We start from the raw sequence: 16,233 nt of genomic DNA, 5'->3' as shown, positions 1-16,233 counted from the left end.
TTTCGAAAGCTAGAAAACATTTTTTCTACTTTTTATCAGTGTACTAATAACATTTAGAACTTTGTTACTGTAAAGTAAGTACTTGGAAGACATTATGTGCCCTAGAAGTGAAACTGTCAGATGAGAGGATATCTGAACCTTCAATGAAAGTATTATGAACAACTAATTGTCTAAAAACAATTATGCCACCATCACAGACTCATAAGCACGATGCTAAATTTTGTAACTGATAAACATGGGCAGAAATTTGAAAGGAAATATTCATGATAGAGTCGTTCGCAGCTGGTGTTCTTGTGAAAGCCAGCAGCTCGATTATGAGTATGCAGGCACAAATTACTATTTTCAATTTAAAATTAGTCTTCTGTTTATGCAAGACATTGTCACCCTCTTTTTCTTTAGTGTCTTCTGTTTTTCAGCCTACTATTTATTCATGTCAGGTTCTGATCCAACTACATATTTGCATCCTAATACACTACACACTGCAGCCCAGTACCTAATTCCTGACTCTTTATCTAGCCAGTGTTACACAGACACTATCTTCATTGTTTCCTTGTCTTTTCCAAGTACACTTTCTTATACGACGGTTGGAACTTAAATAGTGGTAACTATTTATTCACAACTGATACAAAAGAGTTACATGTTTGCAACTGTTACTGTCCTTCAAAGTAGTCACAAGCGTTGTGTAGAACCCATTGCCAGCGATATGGAAGGCGTAGTATACTGTCAGCTGAGCCTGTTCTGTTGATGGTGTGAATGGAGCAGTCTACTGCCTGTCGAATCTCTGGAACAGTTCTGAACCATATGCCACGAAGTGGTTCCTTCATCTTCTGAATCAAATCAAAGTCACAAGGACTTACGTCCAGGGAGTATGGTGGATGGTGCAGTACTTCCCAGTCCCATCGACTGAACAGAGCAGCCACAACTTGCACTGTATGCGCCCACACATCATCGTGCACAATGATGGGCGGGTTGAGCAGAAAGTGTCGCAGCTTCTTTCGCAAAATTTGTTGCAGGTGATGCTCCAAAAACGAACAGTAATACTGTGCATTGATGGTCTGCCGTGGAGGAATGTAATGTGTTAGGATAACACCATCACAGTCGTACACGAGTATCACCATAACTTTAGACTGCTCCATCTGCACCAGCAACAGAACAGGCTCTGCTAACAGTATACTATGCCTTCCACATCACTGGGAAGAGGTTCTACAAAATGCTGGTGACGACTTTGAAGGATAGTAACAAGTGCAAACATATAACTCTTTTGTATCAGTTGTGAATAAATAGTTGCCACTATTTAAGTTCCAACCCTTGTATTTTCATGTTCGGACAAGATGCTCACTACAGAAATCAATGACACAACAGAATTCCAAAGGCCTTTTTCTACTGTTCTTTCTCTTACAAGGGAGGGGGAAAAAAAACGGACTCCGAGGGCGCTGTCACTCTTAGACATAGTGCAGGGTTCTCACACTAGGTGGTGTTAGTAGAGACCTTCATGAAACAGCTGTGCAGACGGCGTCAGTGTAGAGCTGAACATGCAAGTGTGATATTGTGTTTCTCTGATTGTTGGCAGGTTACCTCTGCGAAGTCGTTATGGCAACTTTAAAAGAACAAAGAGTGTGTGTGAAATTTTGTTTCCTGCTTAAAAAAAAAACTGCAATGGAGACACACCAAATGCTTCAGGAAGCTTTCCAGGAGGACGCTATGAGCCGCACAGGTTTTCGAGTGGTTAGGGCGCTTTAAACGTAAAGAGATGTGTGTTGAAGACCAAGCTCATTCTGGACGCCCTTCAACATCACGAAATGAGGAGAACATTGAAAAGGTCCGCCAAAAGATCAACGAAAATCATCGCCAAACGAGCGACCAAATTTCAGCAGAGACAGGAATCAGTTGGAGCTCATGCCAGTGGATTTTGAGTGAGGATTTGCACATGAGACGTGTTGCTGCTAATTTGTTCCGCGCCTTCTCACACAGGAGCAAAAAACCATCCGCATGTGTCAGGACTTGGAAACAGATTGCATGTGATCCAATCTTCTTGAACAAAGTCATTACAGGGGATGAGAGTTGGTGTTACGGGTATGACCCAGAAACCAAGCAAGTGTCAAGCCAGTGGAGGACTCCCAACTCTCCCAGACCAAAAAAAGCAAGGCAAGTGAGGTCAAATGTGAAGACGGTGATCATTGTCTTTTTTGATGTTCATCGAATTGTGCATCGGGAATTCGTACCCCCTGGCCAGACTGTTAACCAGCACTTTTACTTGGATGTTTTAAGGCGTCTGCAAGAGGATGTGCGGAGGAAACGCCCAGAACTTTGGCGATCAGGTGACTGGTTTCTGCATCGCAACAACGCTCCAGCACACACGGCCTTACGAGTGACCAACTATTTGGCATCTCAGAGGTGGTTTGTCGTTCCCACGCTCTGTATTCGCCGGACCTAGCCCCGTGTGACTTTTTCCTATTTCCACGAATGAAAAAAAACACTAAAAGGGGATCATTATGACGATGTGGATGTGGTAAAAACAGCTTTGCACAGGGCACTGGACAATATCAAAATTTAAGAGTCCCAAACATGCTTCCAACAGTGGGAAAAGAGACTTGACAAGTGGATTGCATGTAATGTAGAGTATTTTGAAGGTGACAAGTAATTTTGTGAAAAGGTTCATCAATAAATTTTTTATGACAACAATCCGGTTCATGGTGTGGGTTCCTGTAGTCATGTCCTCTTTCATGAACCACGGGCAACGTATGAGTGGCCAAGTAAGTGGTCCCGACAGTCGGGATACCAGTTACTTTGGAATAAGGCTGGGCATGTTGGACATATTCTGAGTCGTGGTCACCTTTGTGCTCATACAGCAAAGACTATCAAATCCACCGGTTAGTCCCTCAACCGTTAGGGGTAAAACTCAATGGGACCCGGGGCAAGTAAGGCTAGCAACCTGCTTCCCTGGTACTTTAAATATGATGCTGGCAACAATCAGAGCAAAATGCCTCGGACCTTTGGAGGTGACGGAGTCCCACCTCTAACTGACAAACCAGGGACTCCGAAGATACGATTTGGCAAACAAATGGTAATGAGATGGGGAGCTATTAATATCAATGGGGGCTACTCTGGGAAGAAGGTAGAGCTGGCAGAGGCTGCAAATAAGATGGGGCAGGACGTTTTAGCTGTTAGTGACATTCGGGTAAGGGGTGAGAAAGAAGAGGAAGTGGGAGAATACAAGGTCTACCTGTCAGGAATCAAAGCAGGAATAGCACAATGGGATGTAGGGATTGTGTCAGTATATTCACATTGTGAAGGGACAGATCAAGATCAGATGGATAGCTTTTATGAGGCACTCAGTGATGTAGTCGTTAGAGTAAAGGACAAGGACAGTGTTCTGCTCATGGGTGATTTCAATGCCAGGATTGGAAATCGAACAGAAGGGTATGAAAAGGTTACGGGTAATTTTGAGAGGATATGGAGGCCAACAGGAATGGGAAACAATTCTTGGATTTCTGTGCCAGTATGGGCTTAGTAATCACAAACTCCTTTTTTAAACATAAGAACATTCAGCGGTATACATGGGAAGGCAGGGGAACAAGATCTGCCATTGACTATATAATAACAGATCAGGAATTCAGGAAGGCTGTGAGGGACACACGTGTATTCAGGGGATTCTTTGATGACACTGATCATTATTTAATCTGCAGTGAAATTGGGATTGTGAGGCCGAAAGTGCAGGAGGTCATGTCCATATGTAGGAGGATAAGAGTGGAGAAACTTCAGGATAAGGAAATCAGGCACAAGTACATAACAATGATTTCAGAAAGGTACCAGTTAGTTGAATGTAGTCAATTACAGTCATTGGAAAAGGAATGGACAAGGTACAGGGACACAGTACTAGAAGTGGCTAAAGAATGTCTTGGAACAATAGTGTGTAAAGGTAGGATGAAGCAAACAGCTTGGTGGAATGAGACAGTCAAGGCAGCCTGTAAAAGGAAAAAGAAGGCGTATCAAAAATGGCTACATACTAGAACTCAGGTAGACAGAAAAAGTTATGTTGAAGAAAGAAACAAAGCCAAACAGATAATTGCAGCATCCAAGAAGATACCTTGGGAAGACTTTGGAAACAGGTTGGAGACTTTGGGTCAAGCTGCTGGAAAACCATTCTGGAGTGTAATTAGCAGTCTTCGAAAGGGAGGTAAGAAGGAAATGACAAGTATTTTGGACAGGTCAAGAAAACTGCTGGTGAATCCTGTGGATTCCTTGGGCAGATGGAGGGAATATTTTGAAGATTTGCTCAATGTAGGTGAAAATACGATCAGTAATGTTTCAGATTTCGAGGTACAATGGGATAGGAATGATGATGGAAATAGGATCACATTTGAGGAAGTGGAGAAAATGGTCAATAGATTGCAGTGCAATAAAGCAGCTGGGGTTGATGAAATTTAAGTCAGAACTCATCAAATACAGTGGAATGTCAGGTCTTAAATGGCTACACAGGATAATTGAAATGGCCTGGGAGTCGGGACAGGTTCCATCAGACTGGACGAAAGCAGTAATCACACCAATCTTTAAACATGGAAACAGAACTACAGGAGTATCTCTTTAATCAGCGTTGTGGGTAAAATCTTCTCAGGTATTGTTGAAAGGAAAGTACGAGTATTAGTTGAGGACCAACTGGATGAAAATCAGTGTGGGTTTAGGCCTCTTAGAGGTTGTCAGGACCAGATCTTTAGGTTATGGCAAATAATGGACAAGTGTTATGAGTGGAACAGGGAATTGTATCTATGCTTTATAGATCTAGAAAAGGCATATGACCGGGTTCCTAGGAGGAAGTTATTGTCTGTTCTACGAGATTATGGAATAGGAGGCAAACTTTTGCAAGCAATTAAAGGTCTTTACGTGGATAGTCAGGCAGCAGTTAGAGCTGATGGTAAATTGAGTTCATGGTTCAGAGTAGTTTCAGGGGTAAGACAAGGCTGCAACCTGTCTCCACAGTTGTTCATATTATTTATGGATCATATGTTGAAAACAACAGACTGGCTGGGTGAGATTAAGATATGAGAACACAAAATAAGCAGTCTTGCATATGCGGATGACTTAGTTGTGATGGCAGATTCGATTTAAAGTTTGCAAAGTAATATTTCAGAGCTAGATCAGAAATGTAAGGACTATGGTATGAAGATTAGCATCTCCAAAATGAAAGTAATGTCAGTGGGAAAGAGATATAAACGGATTGAGTGCCAAATAGGAGGAACAAAGTTAGAACTGGTGGACGGTTCAAGTACTTAGGATGCATATTCTCACAGGATGGCAACATAGTGAAAGAACTGGAAGCGAGGTGTAGCAAAGCTAATGCAGTGAGCGCTCAGCTACGATCTACTCTCTTCTGCAAGAAGGAAGTCAGTACCTAGACTAGGTTATCTGTGCACAACTTTGTTGTATGGAAGCGAAAGCTGGGTGGATTCAGGTTACCTTATCAACATGTTTGAGGTTACGGATATGAAAATAGCTAGGATGATTGCAGGTACTAGTAGATGGAAACAATGGCAGGAGGGCGTCCACAATGAGGAAATCAAAGAAAAACTGGGAATGAACTCTATAGATGCAGCAGTCAGGACGAACAGGCTTAGATGGTGGGGTCATGTTACACACATGGGAGAAGCAAAGTTACCCAAGAGACTCATGGGTTCAGCAGTAGAGGGTAGGAGGAGTCGGGGCAGACCAAGGAGAAGGTACCTGGATTCGGTTAAGAATGATTTTGAAGTAATGGGCTTAACATCAGAAGAGGCACCAATGTTAGCACTGAATAGGGGATCATGGAGGAATTTTATAAGGGGGACTATGCTCCAGACTGAATGCTGAAAGGCATAATCAGTCTTAAATGGTGATGATGATGATGATGATGATGAACAATCCTGTTTCTTTTGGGTCCCCCCTCATATTTCACATTTTTCTATTATTCTTTTCATAAGCTTACTACAGTTTGAACCTCCGAATAAGTAAAAATATTTTAAAATTCCTCCGTTTCCTTACATTTCCATTTTATCATCAGTTTGTGAAGTGCAGATACAAATGTGAAGAAAGGGAGTTGGACTGGCAAATACCAACAATTTATTGTCAATCAGTTCCACACAAATTCAAGGAAGGATCTGGTAGGATGAATCACTTCTCGACAGACAGACAGACAGACAGACAGACAAAGTGTTCAGATAACTGATTGTTACTTTCTTAATGAAAAAGGCTTCAAATATCAGATTCCATAAATATTTACAGCATGTTGTGTTATATGTGAAAACAGCAAGCAATACTACTTTTATGAAACAATAGTATGAGTTGTTTGTATACTTTATTTATAATATCATGTCGCATGAAATGAGAAATGAAGGAAAACTATCGTTACTTACAGATAGTATCTCTTGGGTCACTTTGTCCAGCTCATACAGAAAATTTGTTGAGGAAAGAGGAGCCTGAAACAAAAGACAATTGTCCAACCTTCGTAAATGGCAATGTTCACTCGTGCATGCACACACCCACACCCACACGCCCGTGAACACCCCCCACACAAATCTAAAATAGTCATGTCTGAATGCCACTAGCATTCACACTGTGTGTGTGTGTGTGTGTGTGTGTGTGTGTGTGTGTGTGTGTGTGGGGGGGGGGGGGGGGGGGGGAGGGGGGGGGGGGGCGGCACGCATGTGCCAGTGTATTTCTTCTTTTTTAATGGCAAAAATAAAATTAATGTAAAAGACAATCTCTTAAGTGGACAGGATTATCCATATTTTTTACTGATAAAAAAATATATACCTGCAGACCAAGTGAAATCTTCGAACACAGTTAAGTGCCCTCAACCCAAAAGGCAGTTTGAAGAACACAGTGTTTTATGGGGCATGGTCCAGCTGTAAATGACACTCATGCCCCTTTTCGATTTGATTACTGACTGGCTGCAAGCTGACTCAACCGGTTAAAGGTGGAACTAATCTTCAACATTACCTCTGAATAACAAAGCAATTTCTCGCTTACCCAATTGCCCAAAACATTACCAGAGGTGCAAAAAGGAAGCCATATTTAATAGGAAAAATCCTAGGGCCAATCAATGGCTGTCTGTAACTCTCTGGAGTTAGGGTCAGTTTTCTTCTCAGTCTTAAGTTCAAAATGTATTGTAGCAACTAAACTTATTTTCAAGAGTTCACAAGTGAGTTGTTTCACTGTCTTTCTCATTTTCCAATAAACAGATATGTAACAACAAAAAATAGACTTAGAAATGAGCTGTAATGTAAGTGGCAGGTGATTACATATATATTCAGGAACTACAGGATCTCCGAACTTGCACTATGATAAAGTAAAGGTAGGAAGATCTTTTCTAATTACATACTGAGAAAGATGACACCAACACTGTCTTTGGAAACTAATGATAGGAGAGAAATGGGTGACAGGCATTTAAAACTATCAGGATTTCAGTAGGAAAATTCCCTGAAAGTTGGGCTACAAAAGACAAAGTAGTACAGGAAAGAGGGAATAAGCCTATTCCCACAAACCTTTTCCATTTTTTATTAGCTTGGTATAGAATCTACTACTTTCGAAACCTGGCAGTTCTGTTAGCCTTCCTCTGGGTATCTATATTTGTTCACTGGTAGGAATAATTTCTTTCTTTACATACTTCTTGTTTTTCTTTGTGAGTCTACTCTATGTTGTAATTTTATGGGAAAATTATGCAAATTAATTTCTAAAATAATGTCCTATCAATTTTTGTTGAAACTTTTCTCAATTGGATGAACTTGAGCATGGTGGCAGAAACAAAAGTAACAATAAAATTACCCCTACTGAAAATCAAAACACTTGCCAGTAAGCACCAGAGCTGGTAACAGGTTTGGATAACCAGCAACAGAATGTACTTAATATTTACAGCAATGCTGTTTTCTATTCAATGGCACATGGCTGTAATACACTAAGAATTAACCTGTGCACTTCGGTGTATATACATTTGAATGATAGTGTCAAGTTTGATATTAATTTTCAAATGGAAAAAAAAATCACATATTTTTACTTATTCTACATTCTTGAGGACCATTTTAGTTAAAATCTGTGGTAGGAGCATTAGTATATTTGCTCCTTCTTATCACAATATATATATGAAATGAAAAGACAATAACTCAGTGCTAAGTTGAAGCATATGTGCCACTCACATAACTAATGTTACTCAGAAATGGCACTAACAATACACATTAACAGCATATACTATATCCAAAAAAATATCATTTACTGTCTGTATTTATACTTACACACTGCGTTGACTGATTAGGTGGTGGCGGTTTCCTCTCAAATAATGAGCTGTATATCTCATCATAATTCAAATCATCGGTGAACAGTGCTGTGAAGAGTGGGTAATCCCATCGATTTCTGCTGTCTGGGGCTTCATAGCGCATGATTAAAGCTCTTAAAACATCTTCCTTATAGCCACATTCCCTCTTAGAATTCCACCTGTGCACTGTATCTTCATCCACTCCACAGTGAATAGTGCATTGTGTTGTTCCTGCACCTTTTGAGATGCAGTATAGTTCATACCGATAACCTACAATGAAAATTAAAAGTTAATCATGAATTACATTTTTCAGATGAACATACTGCAAGTGAACAGAAAAATTTTGAATATACACTATGTGATCAAAATCATCCAGACACCAGGCTGAAAATGACTTAAAAGTTCACAGCGCCCTCCATCAGTAATGATGGAATTCGATATGGTGTTAGCCCACCCTTAACCTTGATGACAGCTTCCACTCTTGCAAGCATACGTTCAGTCAGGTGCTGGAAGGTGTCATGGGGAATGGCAGCCCATTCTTCATGGAGTGCTGCGCTGTATCAATGTCGGTCAGTGAGGCCTGGCACGAAGTCGGCGTTCCAGAACACCCCAAACGTGTACTATAGGATTCAGGTCAGGACTCTGTGAAGGCCAGTCCATTACAGGGATGTTAGTGTCATATAACCACTCCGCTACAGGCCATGCATTATGAACAGGTGCTCGATAGTGTTGAAAGATGCAATCGCCATCCCTGAGTTGCTCTTCAACAGAGGGAAGCAAGAAGGTGCTTAAAACATTAATGTAGGCCTGTGCTCTGATTGTGCCATGCAAAACAAAGAGGCATGCAAGCACCCTCCATGAAAAACAAGACCACACCATAACACCACTGCCGCCGAATTTTACTGTTGGCACTACACACGCTGGCTGATGACATTCACTGGGCATTCGCCATACCCATACCCTGCCATTGGATCGCCACATTGTGTACCGTGATTCGTCACTCCACACAACATTTTTCCACTGTTCAATCATCCAATGTTTACGCTCCTTACACCAAGCGAGGCGTCATTTGGCATTTACCGGCGTGATGTGTGACTTATGAGCAGCCGTTTGACCATGAAATACAAATTTTCTCACCTCCCGCCTAACTGTCATAGTACTTGCAATGGATCCTGATGCAGTTTGGAATTCCTGCGTGATGGCCTGGATAGATATCTGCCTATTACGCATTACGACTCTCTTCAACTGTCAGCTGTCTCTGCCAGTCAACAGACAAGGTCGGCCTGTACGCTTTTGCGCTGTATGTGTCCCTTCACATTTCCACTTCACTATCACATTGGAAACAGTAGACCTAAGGATTTTTAGAAGTGTGGAAACCTCGTGTACAGACATATGACAAGTGATACACAATCACGTGACCAGGTTCGAAGTCCATGATTTCCGCAGTTCACCCCATTCTGCTTTTCACTATTTCCAATGACTACTAAGACCGCTGATATGGAGTACCTGGCAGTAGGTGCAAGCACAATGAACCTAATATGAAAAACGTATGTTTTTGGGGGTGTCTAGATACTTTTGATCACATAGTGTATATGATTCTTAAGACCCAAGAACACATATTCTATGCAAAATTGTATCAGCTGAACTGCTATCACCATCTCAGACTATTTCATGAAGTGAGGGGAAAAAAAACAATAAATAAAATGATGGTGCTACACAGCAAGTACAATTCAGTAATGAGTGAAAATTACAAAACTTTTATCTTATATTCATGAAAGTTAATTAATCTTTCTTACCTTTAATGTAATTTCCAGCATCTATGATAATGACAGATTCTTTGTCTATAAACCTAGAAAAAAATAAGTTTGAAAAGTTTTCTGTTTAGAAGAGAAAAGTCAAAGGAGAGTAACCTTTGGTTTTATGAAAAATAAGGAACCCCATCTGAATTCTCAGTTGCCTGCGTGTGCGTGTGTGAAAACTGACTACATGCATGCAATGAGTACATATGCTTTATGGCATCCACATGTTACCTCAGGGACCTTGAAACTGTATATCACTGCATGATTCCTGTGTTCTGTTTGAGAAACTAATAATTTGTATCTCTCCAAAAGGTACAATTATATATAATGCAATTGAAGTTAAGGCTAACAATAAAACTTAGTTACCTGGAACTGCCCATTCACATAAAAGTTTTAGCCTTTAATTTCAAGTATTAAAACTAGTATCTCTGGAACTGAATGTGAAGTGCAAAGAACCAAAGGGAAGTTCTTACCATTAAGTTAGGGTGCATTTTTTTCACAATTCTTATGTAATATAATCATTCCACAAAAATAAAAAATAAAATAATTGGGAATCTGCAATACTTGTAAAACTTCTGGTACACTGTAGACAACTGCCCCCATACAAACAAACAATAAAAGTCATTCTCACTGTAAAGCATTCAAATGTCAAAGATTTTAATTAAAAATTCAATTTATGCTAGCTCTTACAGTTTATTATACTTCAAATTTATTAGTTTATGGGTTATTCCATCTTCTTATCTCATATTTATACTAAGGTAATCTTCTGAAGTGAACTTCTAGAATAACTATGCAGTGCTGTATGAAATTCAGCCAGTTGCCTAAAGTCTAGATCAGGGCCAGCAGCAGTCATGGTGGCATTTAACTAATGCGCATAGATTGGCAACACATTAGTTTCATGTAGTCAATGGGATGATTCTTTGAAATAACCACTTAGATGCGAAAAGAGAGGTGACGTATTTCTAGCATCGAAACCAAAACCATTGTCTTGTTTGCTGTTTTTCTGTGTGTTGTTGAGTTTCAAGAGCAATATTTTGCGATTATGGCAGAGATTGCCATAAAATGGATGGATGCTGGTGCATGTCTCATGGATTAATTCCACAGACGTGAAAACGTGTCAAATGTAATGGTGAAAGGAATACGCAATCGATTTGCATGAATGAGTATATGAATCATGGAAGAAGGCAGGTGGATCAATGTTTATTCATAACAAGAGTTACATATTCAACGTATTAATGAACACTGAGCCACCTACCTTCTCCCATGATTTAAATAAAAAACATCGATCCACCTACCTCCTCCAATGATTTACTTAGACATCGATCCACCTACCTCCTCCAATGATTTAATTAAGACATTGAGGCACCCCCTTCTCCCATGATTTAATTAAAACACTGATCCACTTCATTCCTCCTATGATTTAATTAAAAAACAGATCTACTTAGTGAGCTCATGCAGACTGATTGCATAACAACACAGAGCAGAGAAATATTTCACTGCTTTTTTGAGTATAGAGGAGGGTCCATTGACCGTGAGTGGGCCAAATATCTCACGAAATAAGCGTTAAACGAAAAAACTATGAAGAACGAAACTTGTCTAGCTTGAAGGGGGAAACCAGTTGGCGCTATGGTTGGCCCACTAGATGGCACTGCCATAGGTCAAAGGGATATCAACTGTGTTTTTTTTTAAATAGGAACCCCCATTTTTTATTACACATTCGTGTAGTAAGTAAAAAAATATGAATGTTTTAGTTGGACCACTTTTTTTGCTTTGTGATAGATGGCGCTCTAATAGTCACAAACATATGGCTCACAATTTTAGACAAACAGTCGGTAACAGATAGGTTTTTTAAATTAAAATACAGAACATAGGAACATTTGAACATTTTATTTTGGTTGTTCCAATGTGATTCATGTACCTTTGCGAACTTATAATTGCTGAGAACGCATGCTGTTACAGTGTGATTACCTGCAAATACCACATTAATGCAATAAATGCTAAAAATGATGTCCGTCAACCTCAATGCATTTGGCAATATGTGTAATGACATTCCTCTCAATAGTGAGTAGTTCACCTTCCGTAACGTTCACACATGCATTGACAATGTGCTGACGCATGTTGTCAGGCGTTGTCGGTGGATCACGATAGCATATATCCTTCAACTTTCCCCACACAAAGAAATCTGGGGACGTCAGATCCGGTGAACGTGCTTCGTCGCTAAATAGAACACATGCAAAAAATCTGTCATTGTCCCGTAATTTCTCTTGTGCCAAGTGGCAGAACTGTACACGACATTCAAAGTGGTTGCCATGCAATTCCTGGTGCATAGAAATATGGTATGGGTACAATCAATTTTGATGTAGCATTCTCAACACCGACATTTTTGAGATTCCCGATTCTTGCGCAATTTGTCTGCTACTGATGTGTGGATTAGCCGCGACAGCAGCTAAAACATCTACTTGGGCATCATCATTTGTTGCAGGTTGTGGTTGACGTTTCACATGTGGCTCAAAACTTCCTGCTTCCTTAAATAACGTAACTATCCGGTGAACAGTCCGGACACTTGGATGATGTCATCCAGGGTACTGAGAAGTACATAGCACACGCCCGTTGGGCATTTTGATCACAAAAGCCATACATCAACACGATATCGACCTTTTCCGCAGTTGGTAAACGGTCCATTTTAACAAGGGTAATGTATTGCGAAGCAAATACCGTCCGCACTGGCGGAATGTTACATGATACCATGTACTTATACGTTTGTGACTATTACAGCGCCGTCTAGCCACAAAGCGAAACAAGTGGTCCAACTAAAACATTCATATTTCTTTACATACTACACGAATATGTAATAAAAATTGGGGGTTCTTATTTTAAAAAACGCAGTTGATATCCATTTGACCTACGGCAGCGCCATCTATCGGGCCAACCACAGCGCTGTCTGGTTTCGTCCTTCAAGCTAGACGAGTTTCGTTCTTTGTAGTTTTTTGTTTGATGCTTATTTTGTGAGACATTTGGCCCGGTAACTATCAGTGGACCACCCTGTATAATGGGCTGTTACGTTGTACTTAATTTGCAGATACTACCACAGTTTAAACAGCTGCAAATAAAACAAGGAGATTTATAATCCTTGTTTAAAGTAATTTTTCACCATTTCTTTTTAATGTATTACTTCAAAATACATTGTCTGCCTGCTGCTCTCACACTGGCTGCATAACACAAACAGCTGACATATCATCTTTTGTTCCCATCACATCTCATGGCAAGCACTGACAACATTCCTGCACAAAACACACAAGTATGCCACTAGCCTTATTCTAGATTTTTATCAAGTCAGTTTTTATGAATAGATGTAAGCCAGTTTTTATCAATAGATGTCACACTCAAATATCAATTTAACAAATTGATCACACTTGGCCACTGCCATCAATTAACACATCAGTTTCCCATCACAAGTGGAATGCTATGTACATCAACAATTTATGAGAAACCACACATGCATGAAATGCATTCCTTCCTTATACTCCAGGAAGTGTCATACGCATTCACAAAATTAAATGGAAGAGGGGATTGTGCAGACACATCTGAGCTGCAAACTCGAAGAACGACAATGACATACAACACAACTTAATTTACCTGCTAACATCATAGCTTCAACATGAATCATATGCCACATGGCAATACACTTTCCAACTTTTAACATCAAGTACCAAAATCTGCGACAATATGAGCAACAATCTCTGAAAGACTAAGTCCTCAAGCTAATGAGAAAGGGCACTATCAATAAAGATAACTATTTTGTGATACAATATAACCTGCAGTATTGCCTTAATAACCATAGTATATATCAAGATCACCCATACTGTATGGACACTCACGCATAATTATAATCTCCAGAGATAGGAGCTAGTCCAGCACCAAATGTTCTGCACGCACAGCCTGTTCAGTGTTCAGCCAGCACCAACTTGATCCAACCTCTCTTGTCCATAACTGTCTCCCCTCCCTCGTGATTCCTAATCCTGCTCAACCTCCCTCTAATTTCTGTGACAATCTAACCCTTCTTCCCTTCCTTCTTCTTCTTATGCAACCTACTTTTGCTTCTGTTATCATGATTTGCACAAGCTTAAAATCTAAATCAGGGCCAATGGCTGTCACAGTCATGCTTATTTATTGCTCAAAGGCTGGCAATGTCAGTTTTGTGTAGCCAATGGGATGATTATTTGACATAATCAATGAGAAGCAAGAAGAGAGGTAATGTATTTTTAGCGCTGAAATTGAAACCATTGTCTTCTTTATTGTTTTTTACTGTATTAGTGAGTTTCAAGAGAAATACTTCGTGATTATGGCAATGAGCGCTATAAAGTGGATTGATTTAAGTAATTTAGTTCTGCACAGCAACATTATCTTTTGGTACATGTTTATGGATTAACTGTGGACACTAACATGTATCAGATTTGGTGGTGAAATGACTCGGACTCAGAGGTTTGTGTGGATAGAATCATTTGGAATTGCAGCAAAAGGTGCATGTTTCAGTAAGTGGATAAATGCTTTTTAATTCTATTCTGGGGAAGCTATTTGGATCAATGTTTATTAAAAATAGAGTTGCATGCTCAATATATTAATGAACATTGATCCACCTACCTCCTCCCATGATTTAATTAGAAAACATTGAACCACTTACTCTATGAGTTCATGCATATCAATTGCGTAGCAACACAGAGCAGAGAAATATTTCACTGCTTTTTTGAATATATCATGGGTTGTGACAGTGTCCTTGGTTTTCAGATACTAGCACAGTTTAAATAACTAACTTGAACAAAGAGCAATTACATTTATAATCCCTGTTTCCAGCAGTTTCACACTTTCTTCTGCATGTATTACTTCAAAACATGTTGTCTGCCTGCTGCTTTCTCATTGGCTGCTTAACACAAACAGCTGACAGCCCTTCTTTTGTCCTCATCGTACCTCAAGGTAAGTGCTGAAAACTTTCCTGCATAAAACATGTAAGTATGCCACTGGCCCTATTCTAGACCATAATCTTCACACAGTTCCTCATTTGGCTCTCACTTACTGGATTCTCTCTCCCAATTTCGTACAATATGGTATAATTGCATGTCCTACCATTACCACTTCTAACTTCTCATTGTGTACTTTCCTGTTCTTAAATATATCATGACCACCACCCAAATGAGACACCTCCCATTATCTGCCACATAATTTACTCCCAAGACAGGTAATTCCCATCACTGTCAATGGAAACTACTAAACCAACACCAGTTTTCAAAACTATATGTGCCTTCTTCAGGGCATACAGTGGAACTGGTTGGGAAAGGTAGAGGTGGAGGTCTACAGGTCACTCTGACACTAGGCTGAAAGGGCTGCGAGGGGGAAGGGAGATAACAGCTACAGTGTGTGTGTGTGTGTATATATATATATATATATATATATATATATATATATATATATATATATATATATATATATATATTAAAAAAAGAAGAAGAAAGAGAGAGAGAGAGAGAGAGAGAGAGAGAGAGAGAGAGAGCAATTAAAAAAGCAAAGGGAAGGAATAATGCAATTAAGAATATAAAGAAGTGGAAACTTACTTAGTTACATGTTCGATGGACTATTTTGCAAATTAATTCATACAAACGGTTACATTCTGAACATTTCTAAGATATATCAAAAAGTTTTGTTGAAGCATTGTGCACCCCTTTTTGTACTAAAGACAACATTAGTGAGGAGTAATTAACATCATTTTTCCTTCAGATATTGTAATTATGCACACCGTTGTTCCTTTTGAACTGTAGCGAATGATTTACAACAAACTTATCATTGCCTTCGGCAAAGTAATAAGATTGTCATCCATAAATCAGTCCATTCTGCCACTGGAGAAACTTCATATGGTCATTTTAAGAATTATGAGAGCTTCTCTATTTCTGCAAAGTCTTGGAATCTTTCTGAAAATTCCTACTGAAGGTCTGATACAAAACTTAAGAATACTGTAGTATCTATTTTGGAATACTTCTTTTTATGCTGAAGTATTGTTGGAAAATGAATAAATTCTTGATTTCTAATATCTTTTTCAACGGTATCCAGCTTGCAACAGAGAGTAGACACACTTTGTGTCAGATCAAATACCGACTTTCCTTT

The 16,233-nt window shown here is 39.6% G+C and overlaps 1 protein-coding gene across 5 annotated transcripts in view; it reads right to left on the bottom strand.

Annotated features, from left to right (window-relative positions):
• LOC124622415 (protein KTI12 homolog) overlaps positions 1-16,233 on the bottom strand; it is a 30,972-nt gene that overhangs the window by 7,938 nt on the left and 6,801 nt on the right. For 3 of the 5 annotated variants that reach the window (XM_047148106.1, XM_047148108.1, XM_047148105.1), the window contains 3 exons: positions 10,078-10,130; positions 8,262-8,551; positions 6,387-6,449 (listed from right to left, as the gene is read on the bottom strand). In XM_047148106.1, coding sequence (XP_047004062.1) covers positions 6,387-6,449; positions 8,262-8,551; positions 10,078-10,130 — 406 coding nt within the window. The remainder of the gene's footprint in view (positions 1-6,386; positions 6,450-8,261; positions 8,552-10,077; positions 10,131-16,233) is intronic. The other 2 variants (XM_047148109.1, XM_047148107.1) reach the window with 2 other exon arrangements.

Source organism: Schistocerca americana, chromosome 7, assembly GCF_021461395.2.
Source record: "Schistocerca americana isolate TAMUIC-IGC-003095 chromosome 7, iqSchAmer2.1, whole genome shotgun sequence".
Taxonomy (NCBI): domain Eukaryota; kingdom Metazoa; phylum Arthropoda; class Insecta; order Orthoptera; family Acrididae; genus Schistocerca; species Schistocerca americana.
The sequence above is the reverse complement of the archived record's forward strand: the minus strand, read 5'-3'. Positions and strand labels throughout refer to the sequence as shown.